The sequence below is a fragment of the Saccharomyces kudriavzevii genome, assembly GCF_947243775.1.
Source record: "Saccharomyces kudriavzevii IFO 1802 strain IFO1802 genome assembly, chromosome: 10".
Taxonomy (NCBI): domain Eukaryota; kingdom Fungi; phylum Ascomycota; class Saccharomycetes; order Saccharomycetales; family Saccharomycetaceae; genus Saccharomyces; species Saccharomyces kudriavzevii.
In genome coordinates this window covers 163,086-185,670 of record NC_079281.1, presented here as the reverse complement: position 1 = coordinate 185,670, position 22,585 = coordinate 163,086, and the positions used below count along the sequence as shown (strand labels likewise).

General features: G+C 41.3%; 13 protein-coding genes across 13 annotated transcripts; 9 read left to right on the top strand and 4 right to left on the bottom strand.

Annotated features, from left to right (window-relative positions):
* Window positions 1-131: 131 nt before the first annotated feature.
* On the top strand, window positions 132-1,139 carry NCA3 (SUN family protein NCA3; the record flags this gene model as incomplete). Its single annotated transcript, XM_056228935.1, has 1 exon — window positions 132-1,139. One exon carries the CDS (start codon window positions 132-134, stop codon window positions 1,137-1,139), a length of 1,008 nt encoding a protein of 335 aa, XP_056083005.1.
* A 353-nt stretch (window positions 1,140-1,492) lies between these two features.
* On the bottom strand, window positions 1,493-2,428 carry PHO86 (Pho86p; the record flags this gene model as incomplete). The annotated part of the gene is made up of 1 exon (XM_056228934.1): window positions 1,493-2,428. One exon carries the CDS (start codon window positions 2,426-2,428, stop codon window positions 1,493-1,495), a length of 936 nt encoding a protein of 311 aa, XP_056083004.1.
* A 226-nt stretch (window positions 2,429-2,654) lies between these two features.
* On the bottom strand, window positions 2,655-3,839 carry SKDI10G1000 (uncharacterized protein; the record flags this gene model as incomplete). Its single annotated transcript, XM_056228933.1, has 1 exon — window positions 2,655-3,839. One exon carries the CDS (start codon window positions 3,837-3,839, stop codon window positions 2,655-2,657), a length of 1,185 nt encoding a protein of 394 aa, XP_056083003.1.
* A 36-nt stretch (window positions 3,840-3,875) lies between these two features.
* Window positions 3,876-4,592, top strand: RPE1 (ribulose-phosphate 3-epimerase RPE1; the record flags this gene model as incomplete). Its single annotated transcript, XM_056228932.1, has 1 exon — window positions 3,876-4,592. The coding sequence occupies one exon, from the start codon at window positions 3,876-3,878 to the stop codon at window positions 4,590-4,592; it is 717 nt and encodes a 238-aa protein (XP_056083002.1).
* Window positions 4,593-4,709: 117 nt separating this feature from the next.
* ALB1 (Alb1p) lies at window positions 4,710-5,237 on the bottom strand (the record flags this gene model as incomplete). Its single annotated transcript, XM_056228931.1, has 1 exon — window positions 4,710-5,237. The coding sequence occupies one exon, from the start codon at window positions 5,235-5,237 to the stop codon at window positions 4,710-4,712; it is 528 nt and encodes a 175-aa protein (XP_056083001.1).
* Window positions 5,238-5,513: 276 nt separating this feature from the next.
* On the top strand, window positions 5,514-6,920 carry MTC1 (DUF5427 domain-containing protein MTC1; the record flags this gene model as incomplete). The annotated part of the gene is made up of 1 exon (XM_056228930.1): window positions 5,514-6,920. One exon carries the CDS (start codon window positions 5,514-5,516, stop codon window positions 6,918-6,920), a length of 1,407 nt encoding a protein of 468 aa, XP_056083000.1.
* Window positions 6,921-7,297: 377 nt separating this feature from the next.
* On the top strand, window positions 7,298-7,816 carry LSM1 (Lsm1p; the record flags this gene model as incomplete). The annotated part of the gene is made up of 1 exon (XM_056228929.1): window positions 7,298-7,816. The coding sequence occupies one exon, from the start codon at window positions 7,298-7,300 to the stop codon at window positions 7,814-7,816; it is 519 nt and encodes a 172-aa protein (XP_056082999.1).
* A 448-nt stretch (window positions 7,817-8,264) lies between these two features.
* GCD14 (tRNA 1-methyladenosine methyltransferase subunit GCD14) lies at window positions 8,265-9,428 on the top strand (the record flags this gene model as incomplete). The annotated part of the gene is made up of 1 exon (XM_056228928.1): window positions 8,265-9,428. One exon carries the CDS (start codon window positions 8,265-8,267, stop codon window positions 9,426-9,428), a length of 1,164 nt encoding a protein of 387 aa, XP_056082998.1.
* A 92-nt stretch (window positions 9,429-9,520) lies between these two features.
* On the bottom strand, window positions 9,521-10,444 carry NIT2 (putative hydrolase; the record flags this gene model as incomplete). The annotated part of the gene is made up of 1 exon (XM_056228927.1): window positions 9,521-10,444. One exon carries the CDS (start codon window positions 10,442-10,444, stop codon window positions 9,521-9,523), a length of 924 nt encoding a protein of 307 aa, XP_056082997.1.
* A 291-nt stretch (window positions 10,445-10,735) lies between these two features.
* Window positions 10,736-12,658, top strand: SPT10 (Spt10p; the record flags this gene model as incomplete). The annotated part of the gene is made up of 1 exon (XM_056228926.1): window positions 10,736-12,658. One exon carries the CDS (start codon window positions 10,736-10,738, stop codon window positions 12,656-12,658), a length of 1,923 nt encoding a protein of 640 aa, XP_056082996.1.
* A 580-nt stretch (window positions 12,659-13,238) lies between these two features.
* MCO6 (Mco6p) lies at window positions 13,239-13,397 on the top strand (the record flags this gene model as incomplete). Its single annotated transcript, XM_056228924.1, has 1 exon — window positions 13,239-13,397. One exon carries the CDS (start codon window positions 13,239-13,241, stop codon window positions 13,395-13,397), a length of 159 nt encoding a protein of 52 aa, XP_056082995.1.
* A 1,483-nt stretch (window positions 13,398-14,880) lies between these two features.
* Window positions 14,881-16,905, top strand: PBS2 (mitogen-activated protein kinase kinase PBS2; the record flags this gene model as incomplete). Its single annotated transcript, XM_056228923.1, has 1 exon — window positions 14,881-16,905. One exon carries the CDS (start codon window positions 14,881-14,883, stop codon window positions 16,903-16,905), a length of 2,025 nt encoding a protein of 674 aa, XP_056082994.1.
* An 810-nt stretch (window positions 16,906-17,715) lies between these two features.
* TRK1 (Trk1p) lies at window positions 17,716-21,381 on the top strand (the record flags this gene model as incomplete). Its single annotated transcript, XM_056228922.1, has 1 exon — window positions 17,716-21,381. One exon carries the CDS (start codon window positions 17,716-17,718, stop codon window positions 21,379-21,381), a length of 3,666 nt encoding a protein of 1,221 aa, XP_056082993.1.
* Window positions 21,382-22,585: the final 1,204 nt, after the last annotated feature.

Here is a 22,585-nt window from a genome sequence, read left to right as displayed (position 1 = left end):
TTTCGAGCGTCTCGCCTCATCACTGATTATCCAACTAGCAGTCTCTTTACAGACGGTGCCTCACTCTCCTTTAACGTCAAAATATTTATAGTATAGTCGCGCAAACTCACTTCTTCTTTCTCTAACACGTAATGAAATTTTCCACAGCTTTATTATTATCTTCCCTTTCTTCCGTTGCGCTATCTGCTCCTGCCCCAGCCAGCGGCCATCATGAAGACCATCACAAGGACGAAAAACCAGCGGTCGTCACTGTCACTCAATACATAGATTACAACGCCGCTGTTACAAGCGTTGAAGCCGCCGCCACGACCACCACATTGGCTTCTTCCAACAAGGACTCCTCCGAACAGAAGCGTGATGGTGGATTTCAAGACGGTACCATTAAATGCTCAGACTTCCCTTCTGACAACGGCATTGTTTCTCTGGATTGGTTGGGATTTGGTGGATGGGCATCTGTCATGGACATGGATGCTAACACATCATCCGAGTGCAAGGACGGGTACTACTGTTCTTACGCTTGTGAGCCTGGTATGTCAAAGACTCAATGGCCTTCCAACCAACCAGGCGACGGTAAATCTGTCGGTGGTCTTTACTGTAAAAACGGCTATTTGTACCGTACCAACACGGGCGCTAGCGACTTGTGTTCTACGGATAAAACATCTGCCAAGGCTGTTAACAAAAAATCCGATTCCATCGCTCTTTGTAGAACTGACTACCCAGGCTCTGAAAACATGGTCATCCCCACTCTAGTTGATGGTGGCGATTCTCAACCTATTTCCGTTGTTGACGAAGACACCTATTATCAGTGGCAGGGCCAAAAGACATCAGCTCAATATTACGTTAACAACGCCGGTGTCTCTGTGGAAGACGGCTGTATTTGGGGTACTTCTGGTTCAGACGTCGGTAATTGGGCTCCAATAGTCTTAGGTGCTGGTTATACTAATGGCGAAGCTTATTTGTCATTGATTCCAAACCCTAACAGCAACCAAGCCGCCAATTTCAACGTTAAGATCGTTGCATCCGATGGTGCTAACGTTCAGGGCAGCTGTGCTTACGAAGGCGGCTCTTTTATTGGAGATGGCTCCGACGGTTGTACAGTTTCTGTCTTATCTGGATCTGCAGAATTTGTTTTTTATTGAGTCATTGGTTTTTATATTTTTGATACCCCCCTTTTCTTCCATCCTTATTTTCTGTTCATCATTATACATTGGTATTCTTTTATGTCCTTCATTTCATTTCCTTAGAAAGTCGCGGCAATCGCTATTATGCTATGGATTCAAAATTTTTACATGTTTTTCTTTTCAAGGTCTGTTCCGCATTTCGGTGTTACTTTAGTTCGTTTTTCTTGCTTTTCTTTATGCCAACTAGGTGTTTATATATTTATGAAAAAACTATTAAAGTTTTGTTTAATTATTTGCTTGCTGAATACTGCAAAAAAAAACAAACAAAGAGATTATGCTATTTTTTTTAGGCTATTATATAATACTGTTTTTTAGTCCTTATGTTCAGTTTTGAAATGGAACTGCAAACCCCATAGTTCCTTCTTGACACCGAACAGTCCGCCTAGTAGTCGATTTTCAGAAACTCTGATACTTTGAATGTAAGTAAATCCTTTTTTCTTCAAAATCTCCTTCAGCGTGTTGTCAAACGAGTATACATCGATCAAGAGTTTCATACTCTCCCCATATTTGCCATTTTTCCTGACAGTTTTTGAGTAGAGCATAGCCCAGTCAATCAAATCCTCAATAATACCACTCTTGACATATACACGACGGCAACCGACGGTGGTAACACTCATGACTAAGTTGTCATCAGTGGTCAAAGTCATGTTGGGAGTTAACGAGATCAATGCAATAGGTGTTTCCCGATAAACTATAATGTGTGTATTGTCAACCACTGGGTCTTCCGTTTCGTGTCTTGCAACCAAATCGTTCAAGTTAATACCGAAGGTTTTCTCACCTTTAGAGGCGACAAGTTGGCTGATCTTAGACTTGAAATATGAATCGGAAATACGGGAGAGTAGAGTGAACAAGAAAGACGCGCCGATCGCAGTGAACACCAGGCCAGTGAGAACCTCTTTCTTATTAATTTGAAACAACTGGTAAAACCACCCTGCAATGGATCCCGTGTTTCTTATTGGAAAGACGATTTTTGGAGCCAAGTAAATAAGCGACCCAGCGATTATAATGAGAATAACGAGGGGATGGGAAAATAGATACTTGTTAGCCAGTGCCTGTTCTTGCTTGATAAAATCAGCAGACAGGTTCAGTGCAGCAGTGCCGTACTCTGGCTTCAAATTGACACTGAATATAGTAGGAGGAGCATCAATATCAAGCGGTTTGTCCAGTGATGCGTCCACTTGTGGGACAGATGGGGCGTTTTTGTCGGACTTTCTACCGGCCTTCTCATTTCTTTGTTGAACCGCCATTATGTTTCTCCTTTAGCTCTTGTCTTTTCGTTTTGAGAAATGCGCAACTAGAAAGGTTCTAATCAATTAGCAAAAATATGTGCTATATATCTATAAACATGAAAAGCTTAACATGTGAAAAGGAATAGAAAAAAAGATGTTCTTTGGTCATTATTCATTATACTTCCCATGAAAAACCACGTGCGGGCGCGCTGGGTAATCCGGGTGTGAAATTCTTAGTTATAGTTCAACTACAACAACAGGTCGAGAGGGTTTCTTCAGAGGGCGAGAGATCGTACCAAGGGTGATGATGCTGTTGCTGTTGCTGCCCCTGCTGATACCGTGCCAGTGCAATTGCACTTGGAAGAGCAAGTGGCACAGCAACCATCTGGATCTCCATCATTGGGTACATATTTGTGGGTGGACGCTCGACACGATGCTGCCCGCGACGCCTCCGCTTTCTCTTGATGGCCACGATCCTCAGACGAGGACGTTTGCGCCCCCTGACGTGTATGTGCTGTATAATGGGGGGACAGGGCTCTCTCTCCTTGGTCTTGCGCTCTTTCGTTCGCAATACCGCACGCCCAAAAATGCATAGCCTATCAACGAGATAATTGATTAGTATAGAATTTATAAGTGGGTCGACGATAATAAACCACTTCACAACGGTCTTGGCCGCACGAAAAACCTGCGTGGTGCGAGAAGCAACCCATCTGTATACAGTTGATACAGAACGTCGGATCAACAAGATGGGGCGTGATGAAGAAAAAAAGCGATGATCCCGTGGAGGACATTGGTACATGAATGATTCGCTCATACAATTTACGACATCTAACCAAAGTTGCACTCTGATGGGCTCGACGACTGCAACTTGTGCCAACAATGCGACTGAAAAACATGAAGCCATCACTGTTTTTTTCATGCTCTTGCTATATATAAACAAAAGCCTCTGTAAAGTTTTTTTTTTTCGCATAACAAACGCGCTTATCTGAGACATAACAAAACAAGCCAGCGACCGATGCCTGCGTACAGTAAACAAACTTGCACTTTCAGGACCACAGAGCGGGAGAAGACGTGATTGTTTAGTCTCGGTAATTCTAGTTGGACGTAGAATGTTGATATAAGTGTGTCGTTCGTTTGTCAGGCCTGCATGCTGCATCCTGGGACATGCTTCAGCGTCTTCTTGCGGAGCAGCGCGTGTCTTTAGGAGCACGGTGAATTGCCAGGACAGGACGAAAAGAGCAAAGAAGGTTGAGTGGAGAGAGAACAGTGGGTCTTCTGCAGCGTGTGAAGAGTGCTTTTTCTTGATATATAAGGTAGAACCTCTTTCACGCCTTCCTGCCATGAGAACTACGCTAAAAGAACTCAACCCGTCCGTAAAAAGAAAATTAAAGCAAGACTGATATAGACTATCCTGCACAAGACGGTGCATGCCAATTACAAGAGCGAAAAAAGAACACAAGAAAGAATGGTCAAACCAATTGTAGCCCCCAGTATCCTTGCTTCTGATTTTGCCAACTTAGGCTGTGAATGTCATAAAGTCATCAATGCCGGTGCGGATTGGTTACACATCGACGTCATGGACGGCCATTTTGTTCCAAACATTACTCTAGGCCAACCAATCGTCGCCTCCCTACGTCGCTCTGTGCCACGTCCTGGCGATGTTAACAACACAGAAAAGAAGCCTACTGCGTTCTTCGATTGTCATATGATGGTCGAGAACCCGGAAAAATGGGTCGACGACTTCGCTAAATGTGGTGCCGACCAGTTCACGTTCCATTACGAAGCTACGCAGGATCCCTTGTCCTTGGTCAAACTGATCAAGTCTAAGGGCATCAAAGCTGCCTGTGCCATCAAACCTGGTACTTCTGTGGATGTCCTTTTCGAGCTGGCTCCTCATTTGGACATGGCCTTGGTTATGACCGTGGAACCGGGGTTCGGAGGCCAAAAGTTCATGGAGAATATGATGCCAAAGGTGGAAACTTTGAGAGACAAGTTCCCCCATTTGAACATCCAAGTCGATGGTGGTTTGGGTAAGGACACTATTCCTAAGGCTGCCAAAGCCGGCGCCAACGTCATTGTTGCAGGGACAAGTGTCTTCACTGCAGCTGACCCTCATAACGTCATCTCGTTCATGAAGGAAGAAGTCTCTAAAGAACTGCTTTCTAAGGGCTTACTAGATTAGATTTACGTACGTGCATCTCCTTTTAATTGTACGAAATGATTTTTTTTATTTGGTTTCAATTCCCTAATATACATAAAAAGAGTTATTATTACTATACAAAATATTTATGTGTTTACCTCATGGGAAGACTGGACCGCCCAAAGTGGTGCCTTGTCCGTTTTCGATGATCAAACCGTGGGACGCAGCATCGTCAATAACACTCCACAAAGCTTCCTTCACCAAGGTCAAGGAGCTCTTCTTTCCATTTTCTTTCACCTTCTTAGAGCTGTCTAGGTCAATATCCATTCCGTCTTCTAGTTTGGCGCTTGCGTCCACCAATAGCTTTCTTTGGGCAGCATACTTCAAATTTCTCTCGATCTTTTTAGCTCTTTTTTTGGAAAGCGTTCTAGTAGTGATGGAAGCTGGGGGTGATGCTGTGTTTGGTAACGTGACAGCAGTAGAACCCTGGCTTTCGCTCTTCTTGTTTTCGAAATATAGATCCAAAGCTACAGATTTAATTTCCCCAGATTTGGAATTGGCGCTAGATCTAGCTGGTTTCAAGAGACCTGCTCTTTCTCTTTGAGCCCTTTTCTTATTTAAAGAGTGCACCTTATGGTGCACGTTTGGAGTCAGTTTAGGTCTGTTGATGGAGTTCTTAGATGGCATTATGGTTATGGCAGTGCTAGACTCTTCAGAAGACACCTCATCGACTGATGCCGCCACTAATACTAAAGGCTGCATTATTTTTGATGGTCTCTATATGAAAATTTTAGCAGAAAAAATTTGCGATGAGATCATTTCAAACGGTCGCGACGCGTAGGGAAGGCAGTGGTTTTTTGGATTTGCTCTTCTGATAGAAATTAGAATTCAACGTTGAAGCAGGGAACAGGGGACAGGTAGAGTTGGACTGAATCGATAAAAAGATACATTAGCTAGATCGAAATGTCTGACAATAAGAACTCTGAAGCTGAGGACGTGTTTGAATTTTTAGATTCTTTGCCAGAGGCTAAAAATGGTGGAAAGATGGATACTGCTAAGGTAAAGGGTACTAAGGAAAACTCTGAAGGTGGCTCTGATTCTGCAGCGGGAAAGGCTGGAAATGACGGAGACAAAGGTGACGATGACATTTTTGAATTTTTAGAGGAGTTGGAGAAGAGTAATTTGAGCTTAGCTGACAAGAAAACGATTGGAAAGAAAACTCAGAGTAAGCCGGCTATCAGGAAAGCTGAAGTCAAAGAGCCAGAAGGACAGAATAAGGACGAAAAATTGGAAGAACGCCAGGAAAGGGAAGAGCAGGAAGAGCAACAAGAAGAGGAAGAAGAAGAAGAAGAAGAAGAAGAAGAAGAAACCCCGTTACATGACCCAATTGCGTCTATTTCCAACTGGTGGTCCTCTTCTGGGTCTGCAAAAGTAACAAGCATCTGGAACAAGACTGCAGAGCAAGCTTCTCAAATAAAAAATCGTCTCGCGCAAGAACAGCTTGACTTGACTTCGAAGATTAACACGAACAGGATTACCGAGATAGCCAGAAACTTGCAAAAAATCGTCGTTGGTGAAACTGAAGAGGTGTTAAGAATTCATTTAGTACATGATTTAGTCAATTATCCATCATTACAATATAACATCGAAAGCAAGTTCGATCAGGTCCTGAGCTCACAAGTAGAAGGAGGAATCAGGATATTTGTTGATGAATGGGGCCATCCCAACAATAATGGAGTTACCCCTATGGAAAGAGAGCCTTCAGTCGCAGATGGTGAGGTTGGAAGTTCAAAAAAACAACTGCAGTTCAACTTATTCGATGGCAAAGTAACAGACGGCGAAAAATTAGCATTCGCCAACCTGGAAAATGCTGTGAAATTATTCACCACCGCGCACGATGAATATCAGAAGCAACAGAAAGAGGCTGACGGCACGTTAGATGATGATAGGAGTTCCATTAGCAGTAACAGCAACAAAATCAGCGATTTGTTCATATCAATCTTACCAATTGCGATCCCTCAGAAGCAACAAAATGCCGACGATGACTTTCAAATAACCGACTCTAATACGCCAGGTAATTTCAATTTCACTCTTGTGTTGAAGGACATAACTAACGACATCATCACCATAACAAGATCGCAAGGTTTTCCAGTGAAATGGGTCAATTGGCTAGAAGGCTCCATGGAAAAGGGTGGATCGACTGGAAGAGGAGAAAAAAATAAACCCGCTGATGACAAGAAACAAAACGAGAGCGAAGACGATGAGGTCATTGACCCTAGCGAATGGGTTAAGGAATGGATTGAGGACGGATTAAGTCTGTCCTTTGGGGTCATGGCTCAAAACTATGTCATTGATCGTATGGGCCTCTGATAGTCAGAATACATAACTATCATAATGTAGCGATGATGTATAAAGCAACAAGCAGTTGTGCAATTAGTTGAATTGCACCAAGTGTTACCCGCGCCCGTTGAACGAAAAATGAAAAAAACGAAAAAATAGAGGAAGTCGCGAATATACAACGATATAGCATGCTTGAAGTTCAGTCTGGGGTGGATAATTGTATGATCAAGGATCGAAGAACACCTTAATAAAAATACGACAACAAACAATTTTGTTATATTTCCCTTCTTTTTCAATCCGGATTGCACCTAACGCTGCAAAAATAATAATATAGTATACCACATTTTACTTCCCTTTTTAGCGATACAAAAATAAACCAACTATCTGATTGAATTAGTTAACTTGAAATGTCAACAAATAGTAGGGAGAGAAACCAACCCAATCAGGATAATAAACGACAACAACAAAGTTTCTCCAAGAAAATCTCAGAAGGTGAAGCGGATTTATATCTCGATCAATACAATTTCACTACCACCGCAGCTATTGTAAGTTCAGTAGACCGTAAGATCTTTGTTCTTTTGCGTGATGGGAGAATGCTGTTTGGTGTATTGAGAACCTTTGACCAATATGCGAACCTGATTCTACAAGATTGTGTGGAGAGAATATATTTCAGCGAGGAAAACAAATACGCTGAAGAGGACCGCGGTATATTCATGATTCGTGGCGAAAATGTTGTCATGCTAGGTGAAGTAGATATCGATAAAGAAGACCAACCGCTTGAGATCATGGAACGTATACCATTCAGGGAAGCTTGGCAAATCAAGCAACAAAATGATGAAAAAAGATTCAAAGAAGAAACTCATAAGGGCAAAGAAATGGCCCGTCATGGTATCGTCTACGATTTCCACAGATCCGACATGTACTAAGAATGAAAACACGCCACATTACAGACATATATTCTAACGAGATTTCTCAAAGGAAAAATTCCACATTCAGTTCACTCTCCGCTCGCTCAGCAAAATGCCTTTGGTTATGAAGCAACAAAAGATGCAAAAGAGGAGACCGTATATGTATATAAGTGAAAATATCTAAATGTAAATGTATGCAGTACCTAATTTTTTCATGAAGTAACGTATTTGTATAGTGTTTTTCCCTCTCTTTTACTCTGTTACATAGTTGGCATTATGTTATGGCGACTTTTTTGCCTTCGTTATTATCTATGAAAAATTTTCGCTTTTATTTACACCATGCCGCCAGCAGCGAATTTTCGAAGCTCATCACTTGAAAATGGTCTAGAACTTGTAGAAATATACATGGATCAGCAAGATCAGACAGTCATACTACCAAATAAGAAAAGGTTGCACAGATCGGTAAATGACAAACAATTGCTTTTCAGGTTACAAAGACCTGATCGAGGAGGATGACTTGACTTTAATATGGGTTTCCAGGGACAATATTAAGCCAGTAAGGATGCAATCCGAGGGAGTGTTCAACACTCGGTACGGTTCATTCCCTCATAAAGATATTATTGGCAAGCCTTATGGTTCTCAAATCGCCATAAGAACAAAAGGCTCGAATAAATTTGCCTTCGTCCATGTTTTGCAACCAACGCCTGAACTGTGGACTTTATCATTACCACACAGAACTCAAATTGTATATACACCTGACTCTTCGTACATCATGCAAAGATTGAAATGTAGCCCTCATAGTAGGGTGATTGAAGCGGGTACAGGTTCAGGGTCATTTTCACATGCTTTTGCGAGGTCTGTAGGTCGTCTTTTCAGTTTTGAATTTCATCATGTGAGGTACGAACAAGCCTTAGAGGAATTCAAAGCACATGGCCTTATTGATGATAATGTCACGATGATTCATCGAGATGTCTGCCGAGATGGTTTTATTATTAAGAGGGGAGACACCACGTCTTACAAGTTTCCTAATAATGAAGCTACTGCCTCATTGAATGCAAATGTAGTCTTTTTAGACCTACCAGCTCCTTGGGATGCTATACCTCATCTGGATTCTGTTATTGCAACACACGAAAAGATCGGATTATGTTGCTTTTCGCCTTGTATTGAACAAGTAGACAAAACGCTAGAGGCATTAGAGAAATACGGCTGGACTGATGTGGAAATGGTGGAGATTCAAGGTAGACAGTACGAAAGTCGAAGACAAATGGTCAGATCACTGGATGATGCCCTGGAGAGATTAAGGGATATAAAAAGGCACAAACTTCAAGGTGTAGAAAGACGCAAGCGAATGTTCAGCAATACGATAGATTCCAACGATGACAAAATTGAAAAAAGGAACGGTGAGGGTATACCATTAACAGAAAAGGCAAAATTCAACCCATTCGGTAAAGGCTCTCGTATCAAGGAAGGTGACAGCAACTATAAATGGCAGGAAGTCACTAAAGTTGAAACTGAGATTAAATCACATACCTCGTACTTGACCTTTGCGTTCAAAATCATAGATAAGTCCAGAGATGATGAGCAATTTAATGAAATTCTGCAGTCTAAAAAAGATCAATCAAAGAGTTAATTATTTATATACGTAGAATAAATTCTTTTGACAACTTAGCGTGTAAAGTTAAGCTATCCGCACGAAGCTTCTTTTTCATTTCATGATGCTTCTCAATGAAACAGATCGTTTCTTCTCTGATTCGACAAAGGCATACTGATCCTTATTTTCCTCAATAATTCGTAATCCAAATTAGCAACAATCAGCTGCGGGCCAGATTTTTGGCAGTCTGCATGTGCTATTATTTTCCCCCAGGGGTCAATGATCATTGAATGACCCCAAGATTCTCTCATGGGACTTTTAATCGAATTAGTGACGTGCAGCTGCTTCTCCCATTCCAGATCGCTGAGGTCGTGGACACCGTCTTGCCCTGACATGATCACGAAACATTGAGTATCAACCGCTCTTGCTCTTCCTAAAAGCTCCCAGTGCGCCTCCCCTGTTTTAGTGGTGAATGCACTGGGGAAACATAATATCTCAGCTCCCATAGACCGTAGTTTCAAAGAAAATTCAGGAAAGCGAATATCGTAGCAAATCGCATTACCTAGTTTTCCCAATGGGGTCTCTATGATGTTGGGTATCGCGTTGCCTGGCTGAACGGATTTTGATTCTTTCAAGATCGGTCCATTCGGTACGTCTACATCGAACAGATGCAGCTTTTGATACTCTTGTAGTATTTTACCCTCGTAATTGATATACAGGAGGACATTCTTAACTCGATCATTACCATCGAATAAATCTTGATCTGTCGGTGGTAGATGAACTCCGATAGAAACATCTATATTCCTCGAATTCTCCCTGACGAGGTCAGTAATGTCTGACCGTAATTGTTGAATAAATTGAGGGCTCTTTTGCGCCAAGTATTTGGAATGAAGTGGATTTTGAGAAAGATAGTCGCTTGCTTCTGGGAAAAAAACGACGTCTGCCTCACATTGAATGGCTTTAAATATCAACTCCTTCACTACCTTTAAATTCTTGGCCAGATCAGCGGATGAACATAATTGAGCGATGGCAACCCGTTTCAAATTGTTGCTCATTTGCAATATCATATACCTACTTATAATGCCATAAAAAGGAATTCCTTCAAGTGTAAATCTTATTTTCTCGCAAATGAGAGAATTTCAATGAAATGGAAAATAGTCTAAGCTTCGAAAATACCATACGCGGATCGTGTTCTAGATACCAAAAAATAAAAAAATAGAAGTAAGCTTCATTTGATTTAGCGTATGATTCACACTCTGAATATGAGGGGTGAGCAATTCATATCAATAAAAACCTGGGCTTCCATCAAAGTGATTACTTAAAGTAATACCTTAAATTTGTTCCTGATGTTAAGTCAGCACACAAGATTAGCGCGAGATGATGAACATCAGCGTACAACACGTCATGATAGTGGTTTTGAGATGAATGATGATCCATCGGTTTCTGATCAAATCTTGACCCCTTTACAACCATATACCATTTTATTGAAGGATGGGGAAACAATAGCTACTATGTATCCTGTACCAGCATATCCCGATTTATTGCCGCTAGGGCTTTTAAGCTTCCTCTTAGATGAGTTTAATATGGAAGTGGAAAAGGGAGATAGCTTTCCTTATTACGAGACGTTATCACTAGAGGAATTCAAGAATGTCTGGTTTCATAATGACGGCCACGTTTGTATCATGGTGCTAGGCGAAATACCAGAACTGGATTATAGTATGGACGCTGAGGCAGACGTAGATGATAATTATGGAACCGATGTAGAAACTATGAGGCATACCACTCAATATAAGAAACGGAAAGAACGTCGAAATTTGAACCTTATTATACAATGGGAGAAGCAGTGTTTAGGCATATTTGACCTCAAGCCAGCATATCCTGGACGCTCGGCGCATGTGGTCACAGGGACATTTCTGGTGAATGCTGGTATTCGAGGTAAGGGCATTGGTAAGACATTGGTTGAAACATTTATAGAATGGTCGAAGAAGTTAGGATTTACGTCATCTTTTTTCCCATTGATATACGGAACGAACGTAGGAATCAGAAGAATCTTGGAAGGATTGAACTTTAGGCGGATAGGCAAACTGCCTGAAGCTGGTATTCTTAAGGGATTCGATGTGCCTGTGGATTCGTTCATGTATGGTAAAGAGTTCACGCATATCACGAAGAGTATAGATTTATTACGAGATCCTCAAAAAAGTATCGAAATCGGTAAATACGAACGATTGAAGCATTTCTTGGAGACAGGCAAATACCCTTTACATTGTGATAGAAACGAAAAGGCCAGGCTAAGAGTACTTTCCAAGACTCATTCAGTGTTGAATGGTAAACTGATGACAAAGGGAAAAGAAATTATATACGATACAGATCAACAAATCCAGATCGCACTAGAGATACACCTAGTCGAACATCTAGGTATCAATAAAGTGACTTCCAAAATCGGTGAAAAATATCATTGGAGAGGGATCAAGAATACCGTTTCAGAGGTAATATCCCAATGCCATAAATGCAAGATGAGGTATAAAGATGGAACAGGGGTGATCATTGAACAAAAGAGGGCGGTAAAGCAGGCGCATATGCTGCCGACAAACCACGTAGAAACTATTAATAAGCCAAGGAAAAGCAAGAAACACGACGACGCACTATTAGAGCATTCGATAAATTTTCCACAAAATCTGATTTCCAGCACGCTAAATGATACGGGGGGTGAACCTACTCCGCCAGATACCAACGTTGCACGTGCTACGTTCCGCAACGTCGCTAGTAGTCCAGCCACTACCAGCGAATCTAATCAAGCAGATAGAGGAACCGAGTATCTTTCGCCAATACAGAACGCACCTTTGTTGGACGACGAGCAGTCGATGAATTCTTTTAACAGATTTGTGGAGGAAGAGAACTCCAGGAAAAGACGGAAATACCTGGATGCTGCCACCAGCGGGATCGTACCCCATTTGACAGACAATGGATCACAAAACCGTGCAAACTCCGTCAACGACGGTGGACGTGACATCGGCAACCCCGTTGCTGACTTAGATAGAAATGATCATACCATAATGAACGATGCCATGTTGAGCCTCGAGGATAACGTTATGGCTGCTTTGGAAATGGTTCAAAAGGAGCAACAACAGAAGATAGAACATGTGGATGAAGAAGAGAGTAGCGATCGCGACGATGTCAACGCCACTGAAGACAATGACGCCACAGTTAGTAGGATAGTTAACGACGATTCCAATGCATTTGCGGAGCATAATTCCAATATTTACTATTAGAATTCTGACTCCGCCGGGGACCATCAAATTACCCACTCCAGAAACAATAAGGTTGTGTCGAAAGCAAGGCACATTCCATGATACGAACACTTTTTCAAGAAGTTTAGTGTCTCGCAATTTATTTTTAGAAGCTTTTTCGTAGGGATTACAAACAAGGTATTTCACTTATTTTTTAAGCTTTTACAAAATGGGGCCTTCGTTACAGTTTCATGCTGAAACATAGATACCGTGAAAACCCATGGGCGAAAAATACTTAGTCCAGCTCCGTGCCGCAAACATTTCGAACTAGGCAATCAAATCCTCGGTGCCCTTCTATGTACTGCTGCACCCTGGCGCCATGAACGAGATGGTGTTGGCTGCTTGACATGTCTATGTATGCGTGGTCTTTTTTTAGTTCATCCTTCGTTTCCCAATACGGGCCGTGGAAGCGCAATTTAAATAGAAAAGGAGTCCAGGCAGGCGTACAGTATCATCAGGTATCTGAAGGATAAGTACTAAGGTGAAGCGAGGAAAAGCAGACATTACAACTAGCAGCCGGTTAGAAATAGCAGTAGTTTAAACTTAAACAGTCATAAAAAGGATGATATTTTTTTTCAACCAGATTCGCTCGATATTTACAGCTTTGCACACGCCCACTCAACAGATCCAATTGTCAAGAAGAGCCTTTTTCCAATTTTTGGGCTACCTGGGTAGTTGCGTTGTTATTTCATTAGCAGCCCAATCGAAGTACGTGGAATGAGAGGAAAAAAGGTATGGGCTGCAACTGCTCGTTCTTTAACCAGCACAAAATGACTGCCTTGTGGAACGAGAAACATTAAGGCGAACGGAAATTACGTACATGACGTTCGTGATATAGCTGGTTAAATATATAGATAGATATACGTAGCCACAGCACTTGCAGGCATTGTGCAGTATCAAGATTCAATTTCCTCTCTTCTACATCATTTCTATTGTTTACCTCCTGTCCATTGAAACGGCGCAGACGAGAAGGATCAAAAAAAAAAAACATTCAAATGACACCAGTAACTTTCAGTTTTCGACTCACTTTTAGTTAAAACACTCGAATGTGAATATGCATTTTTGCTTGTGGTGTAGATAGATACAACAGGCATATAACGTGCGTTTCTGCTGCAACGACCCAGATGCTCAGCATCTAATGAGGTGATTTATTGAACAGGTGGACACGGACCCGTTTGGGCTGCACTGCGGGATTAACCTCAACGGCCCGGCCCAGTTACGTTGCGAAGCCAATAATGCTAAAAGGCAATGGCTAAGTCTTGTCTCTCATGTAGAATACTCTTTTGGCCTTTTGCTTTTCTGCTCCTCCTGAAACAGTTGCAGGCACGGAAACACACAGAATACGTAGTCAATGTGAGAACATCCAGGCAGTAGACTATTGCGATTACTACACATTTCTGCGCTCACTTCTGCAATAGCGCTGTTGGGTGTTCATCTCAAGATAATATGGTACTGCTACAGAGTAAAAAAACCCATTGCGCAACTTCTGCGCACAACTCTATATTTAGTTTTGTACATATGCTTCTATAATTGGGAGACTTTTGCTCTCTTGGTGACGAACCAGGTAGATACATATACGCCATATGTGTATATCCACCTGCCTCAGTAACAATTACTTGTTTTGCTCTAGGCGAAGAAACCCCATCTTGTCTAGTGAATTCCGCAAAGGTCCCACCCTCTTACTAGCAAAGAAAAAGCCCCGCAAACACGATATCACAGCGTTTCATCTAGCCATTCTTCTTTAACTACGTTCAATCTCAAGTGTTCTTATCGCATCTGTTTATCCTCTCTGTCTGCATTTGCTTTTTTCTTTTTCATCTTCTTTCTGCTTTTTCAATACTGGCAATTTTTCCAGTTTTTTCCCTCTGCGACCCGCTTGCACCTGAAAGGATCTTTCTCTAACGTGTGTTGTCTAGCAGGTAGTGAGCGATCCATACACGTTCTGCGGAAATTTGAATAAACCTTACTTCCGAAGTACCTGAACACATAGTCGACAGTTCCCTGCTGCACCAGAAGAAAAAAATCACTGCAAAGAAAACAAGAGCTGCTGCTGTCGTAGTCACACGTTTCACAAGACTACTTTTTCCCTTTCCTCCTTTAAACATCACTGTTTTTCTGCTTGAGCTAATAAAGCACATTTTCCCGTACATTCCTTTGGATATATTGTTAAAAATTGAGTAGAACGGAACATTCATTTCTCAAAGATGGAAGACAAGTTTACTAACCTTAGTCTCCACGAGAAAAATAGTAGGTCATCCATGCAAACAAACGAGCAAACAGGCGCAGACAATGGCTCTGCTGTCAAGAGAACAGCCTCGACGTCTTCGCAATACAATAACATCAACGCTGACCTTCATGCTCGTGTAAAAGCTTTTCAAGAACAACGTGCACTGAAAAGATCTGCCAGCGTGGGCAGCAACAAAAGCGAGCAAGACAAGGGCAATTCACAATCACCTAAACATATTCAGCAGATTGTAAACAAACCATTACCGCCTCTTCCTGTGGGTGGAAGTGCGAAGGTTTCGCAAAGAATGAGTGGCCAGGTTGTCCAAACCTCTTCCAAGAGCACCCTCAAGAACGACCTGATCGCTCAAGATACTCAGGATGCTATTGTAATGTCCAAGGCTACTAACGTCAATATAAACATCAATAAAACAGAAGTCACCACTACAACGATTGGTGTGAACACTGGCATGCCTGCAATTGGCGTTACGCCGACAGCTTCCAGTACCGCTTCGGCAGCACATAAAACGCAGCTGCTGAATCCTAATAGAAGAGCACCAAGAAGGCCACCATCTACTCAGCATCCAGCAAGGCCCAGTATTGCTCAGCATAAGGTTCCTGCAATCATCAACACCCCAAAACAAAGCTTAAGCGCCCGTAGGGGGTTAAAGTTACCTCCTGGTGGGATGTCATTAAAAATGCCCATCAAAACCGCTCAGCAGCCGCAACAGTTTGCGCCAAGCCCTTCAAACAAGAAACACATTGAAACCGTATCTAACAGCGTTACTGTGGAGGGAAAACGGTCAAATCCAGGCTCTTTGATAAATGGCGTGCAAAGTACGTCTACCTCCTCGAGTACCGAAGGCCAACGCGATACTGTAGGAACTAAACCCAGAAGTTCAAATAGCAACAACTCTTCAAGTTCGGGGAGTAGTGGAGGCGGCGGCCTTTTCGCAAATTTTTCGAAATATGTAGATATCAAATCCGGCTCATTAAATTTTGCAGGTAAACTATCGCTGTCCTCCAAAGGTATTGATTTCAGTAATGGTTCCAGTTCTAGGATTACACTGGACGAGCTAGAGTTCTTGGATGAACTGGGTCATGGTAACTATGGTAATGTATCTAAAGTATTGCATAAGCCCACGAACGTTATTATGGCCACGAAGGAGGTTCGTTTGGAACTAGACGAAGCTAAATTTAGACAGATTCTGATGGAGTTAGAAGTGTTACATAAATGCAATTCTCCGTTTATTGTGGATTTTTATGGTGCCTTTTTCATTGAGGGCGCGGTCTACATGTGTATGGAATACATGGATGGTGGTTCCCTGGACAAGATATACGACGAATCGTCTGAAATTGGAGGTATTGATGAACCACAGTTAGCGTTTATTGCCAATGCTGTCATTCATGGATTAAGAGAGTTGAAAGAACAGCATAATATCATACATAGAGATGTCAAGCCAACAAACATACTATGTTCTGCCAACCAAGGTACAGTGAAGTTATGTGATTTCGGTGTTTCAGGTAATCTGGTTGCATCTTTAGCCAAGACAAATATTGGTTGTCAGTCGTACATGGCACCTGAGCGTATCAAGTCCCTAAATCCAGATAGAGCTACTTATACTGTACAGTCTGATATTTGGTCGTTAGGTTTAAGTATTCTAGAAATGGCATTGGGTAGATATCCGTATCCACCAGAAACATTCGACAACATTTTCTCCCAGTTGAGCGCCATTGTTGACGGGCCACCTCCAAGATTACCATCAGATAAGTTCAGTTCCGACGCACAAGATTTTGTTTCTTTATGTCTACAAAAGATTCCGGAAAGAAGACCAACATACTCAGCTCTAGCGGAACACCCTTGGCTGGTGAAATACAGAAATCAAAATGTTCAGATGAGCACATATATCACAGAAAGATTAGAGAGACGCAGCAAAATTCTACAGGAACGAGGTGAAAATGGTTTATCTAAAAATGTACCAGCATTGCATATGGGTGGTTTATAGTGTTATTAATATCCAAATTAAAGGGAAGAGGCAACGTAAATACAACAATAGAAAAGCAGATGAAATATTTAACTGTGCAGATGATGCTGAGGATACTGAAAGCAGCCTTACATACATATACATATGTTGATTGTGATAAACTTGCATTATACTCGTTAAATATATATACATATACATATATATATATATACTCATTGTCACACCTTCCTCTTGAAAAGCAAAAAGAAGCCAGACCAAGCTGGAATGCCAAAAAGATGTGGAGCCTACAATCGTCGAAGGAAGTGACGTTGCCTGTCGGTGTTGCATTCCTTGCCTTATTCAATTATGTCTAGTCCATTGACTCCTCGAAATAAATCACGTTCGGGGCTGACAACGCAAAAATGAAAAAAAGCTAGAAAACGTCAGACGGTTTTCCGCTATTTACGGCTTGTGGCTAGGAAAGAAAAAGGAAGTCTGAAATCATCGAGGTATTGAAATATATCTTGTAGATGTCAGGTCCACATTCCGAGACCAGAAGAAGGGACTGGACCAGGAACTGTACAAAACCTTACTTAAATTTCTAAATTTGCTATTTTCACGGGAAAAACAGGGAAAACGGACTTGCATACAGAAGATAAAGAGCGTTCTGCATTTTTGGTTTTTCATTATTGTTGATCCCTTTTAATTCATCATTTCCGTCTTCTCATCACCATCACTGTCTCTCCTACTTAGGTAATTCCAAAGAGAAGGGAGTGTTTTTTGTTGGCTCTCAAGGAAGTCATTTGTACCCATCTTTGATACGCTTCATTATCTTTTCTTTCGCAGCCAACAATGCACCTTAGAAGAACGATGAGTAGAGTGCCCACGTTGGCATCCCTTGAAATAAGATATGAAAAGACGTTCGGCCACAAACTTCGTGATTTTATTGCTCTATGTGGCCACTATTTTTCCCCAGTTAAAAAATACGTCTTTCCCAGTTTTATCGCAGTCCATTATTTCTATACGATATCCCTCACATTAATAACCTCAATTTTGTTATACCCAATTAAGAATACCAGATACATCGACACATTGTTTTTAGCAGCTGGTGCAGTCACTCAAGGTGGTCTAAATACCGTGGATATCAATAACTTAAGCTTATATCAACAGATCGTTTTGTATATCGTATGCTGTATATCAACGCCGATTGCCGTTCATAGTTGTTTGGCCTTCGTACGACTTTACTGGTTTGAACGTTACTTCGATGGTATCAGAGACTCTTCTAGGCGGAATTTCAAGATGAGAAGAACGAAGACAATCCTAGAAAGGGAACTCACTGCTAGAACCATGACCAAAAATAAAACAGGAAATAAAAGAGCCTCTTATCCCAGCAAACAGGATAAAACGGATGATTTCCAAGAAAAGTTGTTTAGTGGAGAAATGGTAAATAGAGATGAGCAGGACTCAGTCCACAGTGGCCATAATTCCCCTGATGCTAGTAATATTAATCATGATGGCAGTAGTGGCAGTCTAGACGATGTTGTTAAAGAAGACGAAACGGATGGGAATGGACAATACCAAGAGAACAATTCATACTCAACTGTGGGTAGTTCGTCTAACACAGCTGCAGATGAAAACATAAGCCAAAAACCAGAACCCAGTAGTCTTCGATTCGATGACTCACAAAACAAAAGAGAACAAAAGACGGTCCCCTCCGAAAAATTTGCGAAAAGAAGAGGTTCAAGAGATATTAGCCCAGCAGATATGTATCGATCCATTATGATGCTGCAGGGGAAGCACGAGGGAACTACAGAAGACGAAGGTCCACCTTTAGTGATTGGATCTCCCACAGACGGGACAAGGCATATAAGTAATGGCACCAAGTCAAAGACGTCCACCATAACAAATGGTAATACAACCATAATTCAGGACAAGAGAAATAAGAGCAGCACTGACGAAAACTCTGCATTAAGTAGTTCAAATACTTCTGGGAGCGTTTCTGATGAAAATTCATTACCTACGAACCTCGGCGGTAGAACACCTTCGTTGAGCACAGAGAGGCACAAATCAAATTCAGGTCCAATAGCTTTCACTGATGATAGAGTCACCGACAGAAAACAAGGACCATCGATCCAGTTTGATATAACTAAACCTCCAAGGAGAGCTCCTAAGAGGGTATCTACCATGAACGATATTAACCCAAGATTATCTACTCATCGAAAAAGGTCTTCGAGAACATACATTATGAAACATTTTCCCAAAGCCCGGCGAATACGGCAGCAAATTAAGAGAAGGCTTTCTACGGGCTCGATCGATAAAAACAGTGACAACAATGTTTCTGCTAGGACGGCCCTTTCTGAAATAGATGGTGATGAAAAAGATGGTGATAACAACGAGGAATACTTTGCTGACAATGAAAGCGGTGATGAAGATGACCGAGTGCAGCAGTCTGAACTACACTCTGATTCAGAACTCAATTTGCACCAACCACAACAAGAAAATCACCCATGGCAGCAGAACCTACACCGCGTGTACAGGACAAAATCTTTTGATGATAATCGCTCGAGGGCTGTCCCCATGGAGCGTTCCAGGACCATTGATATGGCAGAAGCTAACGATTTAAATGAACTTGCAAGGACTCCCGATTTTCAAAGAATAGTTTATCAAAACTGGAAAGCTCATCACAGAAAAAAGACAAATTTCAGAAGAAGGGGGTGGAATGGTAAAATGTTCGAACATGGTGCTTATGCCTCCGACAGCGATCGCGATTATCCTGGTAATCGTAATGCTAGCAACAGTATAGTTCACTACGCTGAATCCATTTTACATCACGATGATTCTCATAGAAATGGAAGCGAGGATATTTCTTCTGGTTCTAACGAGACTGCCGATCTCACAAATGGAAAAGGTGATCACACCGATCTTAATGGCTATCCCGCTTACAATGATGATGAAGAAGGCTATTATGGTTTGCATTTTGATACGGATTATAATTTGGATCCTCGTCATGATTTATCCAAGGGTACCAGTAAAAATTATTTATCGTGGCAACCAACCATTGGTCGTAATTCAAACTTCCTAGGGCTAACAAGGGCCCAAAAGGACGAATTAGGTGGTGTTGAATACAGGGCCATCAAACTGCTATGTACCATACTAACTGTCTACTATATTGGATGGCATATTGTCGGTTTTGTTATGTTAGTACCTTGGATTATTCTGAGAAAGTATTATGGCGAAATTGTTAGGGGCGATGGTGTTTCTCCCACATGGTGGGGGTTTTGGACAGCAATGAGTTCGTTTAATGATCTGGGTTTGACATTGACCCCGAACTCGATGATGTCGTTCGATAAAGCTGCATATCCGTTAATTGTTATGATTTGGTTCATAATTATAGGAAATACGGGGTTTCCTATCCTTCTTAGATGCATTATTTGGATCATGTTCAAACTGTCCCCTGATTTATCACAGATGAGAGAGAGTCTAGGTTTCCTCTTAGACCATCCGCGCCGTTGTTTTACTTTGCTATTTCCCAAAGCAGCGACATGGTGGCTTCTCTTGACACTTGCAGGACTAAATATAACAGATTGGATCTTATTTATAATTCTGGACTTTGGTTCAACTGTCGTGAAGTCATTATCAAAAGGTTATAGGGTTCTTGTTGGTTTGTTCCAATCTGTTAGCACAAGAACAGCTGGCTTCAGCGTTGTTGATTTGAGTCAGTTGCACCCCTCCATTCAAGTCTCCTACATGCTTATGATGTATGTCTCTGTTTTACCATTAGCCATTTCTATCAGGCGAACAAATGTGTACGAGGAGCAATCTTTAGGGTTATATGGAGATATGGGGGGTGAACCCGAAGATACAGATACCGAAGAAGACGGTAACGATGAAGACGATGACGGGGAAGACGAAAGTCACGAAGGCCAGAGCAGCCAAAGAAGCAAACCAAACAACAATAACAACAAGAATAAAAAAAGAAAGAGAACCAAAAACCCCAATGAAATATCAACCAAATCTTTCATTGGTGCGCATTTGAGAAAGCAGCTTTCTTTTGATTTGTGGTTTTTATTTTTGGGGTTATTCATCATCTGCATTTGTGAAGGAGACAAGATAAAGGACGTGCAGGAACCAAACTTCAACGTATTCGCAATTCTTTTTGAAATTGTTAGTGCTTATGGTACAGTTGGGCTATCGTTGGGTTATCCAAACACAAATCAATCATTCTCAAGACAACTGACTACATTATCCAAGTTAGTCATTATAGCAATGTTGATTAGGGGTAAGAATAGAGGTCTTCCATATTCTTTGGATCGTGCAATCATATTGCCCAGTGATAGACTTGAACATATTGACCACCTTGAAGGCATGAAACTGGAGAGACAGGCCAGGACCAATACGGAAGACCCGATGACGGAACATTTCAAGAGAAGCTTCACTGATGCGAAACATCGTTGGGGGGCACTTAGACGCAAGACTACCCATTCCCGCAGCTCGAAAAGAAGCAACACAACCGTTTAATTAAGATAAAATTCGGATAAATAAAGATTCATTTAAGCATTATTTTTCTTTGAGAAAGGAGAGTGTTTTGCCAGTAACATACCAATACGTACTTGCCTTCGTGCATCTTTCTTGATGTTTTTTCTTGCGATGGCCTCACATTTCTTTTTTTCCGGTCCCTTAAAGACGACCGGATCGCTCTCTGATAATGTACGGCATACAATGTCCAAACTGATGCCATCGTCATCGCTGACGCAACCAGTACATTGTCCCTCTTTTTAAAGTAAAGAGTGCAATCGTGGGCCTTTGCAATGTACTGACATGCGGACATATTAGTTTTTTTTTTCATGGCGCGCCGGTGTTCTCCGATGGATTAGTATACCAGATGTCACACAAATGCTATGACTCTTTTTTCCTCATCTCGAAAAAAAAAAAGGCAAAGAAAAAGCAGGACAAATGGTATGGACAAAAAGTATAAATACTCTGACAAAATCCTTGCTCATCGTTTTCTTCGGAGAGAGTCCTCTCTACAGTTTGTATTATATTTGTTTATTATATATCATATCTAGTATGTTTTAACTACACCAATTTTCTTTCAAATTATCATCTTTCATAATGGTTCCTCTTGTATTTCGTCTTGTTCTTGATTGTAAAGACTAAAAAACTGTCGACAACAACCACAAACAAAAGGTTTCCCAAAGCATTTTCTCTACGGAAGCAACTGAGAAAGAATTAAGGAATACCACTATATCTAGCCAAAAAAACCTTCAAATACTATAATTTTTTGGTAAGAACCCACCACTTCAATTTTGAATAGACAAAAAAAGGAACAAGTCCATTATTCCCTTGGCGTTTCAAGTTTGAGTATGTTTTATATTTTCTATTGAAAAAGGCCTTAGTGTAACTATCTATTTAGATCATGAGAGGGGCAACAGCGATGTAGTAAGCGGTTATTTTAAGAAATAGCTGCCAAAATCGGAAGCAGTTTGACTACGCGATGATGTGATATCGTTTTTGATTACCTGGACTGAGAAAAAAAGAAAAACGAGAGAAAAAAGAAATGTATAACTATGAATAGAGATGTTAACAATAATAAAGTTACACTAATCCTTTCCATTTAGTCCTAGATTTATTTCAGTGTTCGGCTTTAAATTATAGACAAACTCAACACAATACTAACAGTAAGAACAACGAAGATAGAAACCATAGTTAATTGCAGTACACA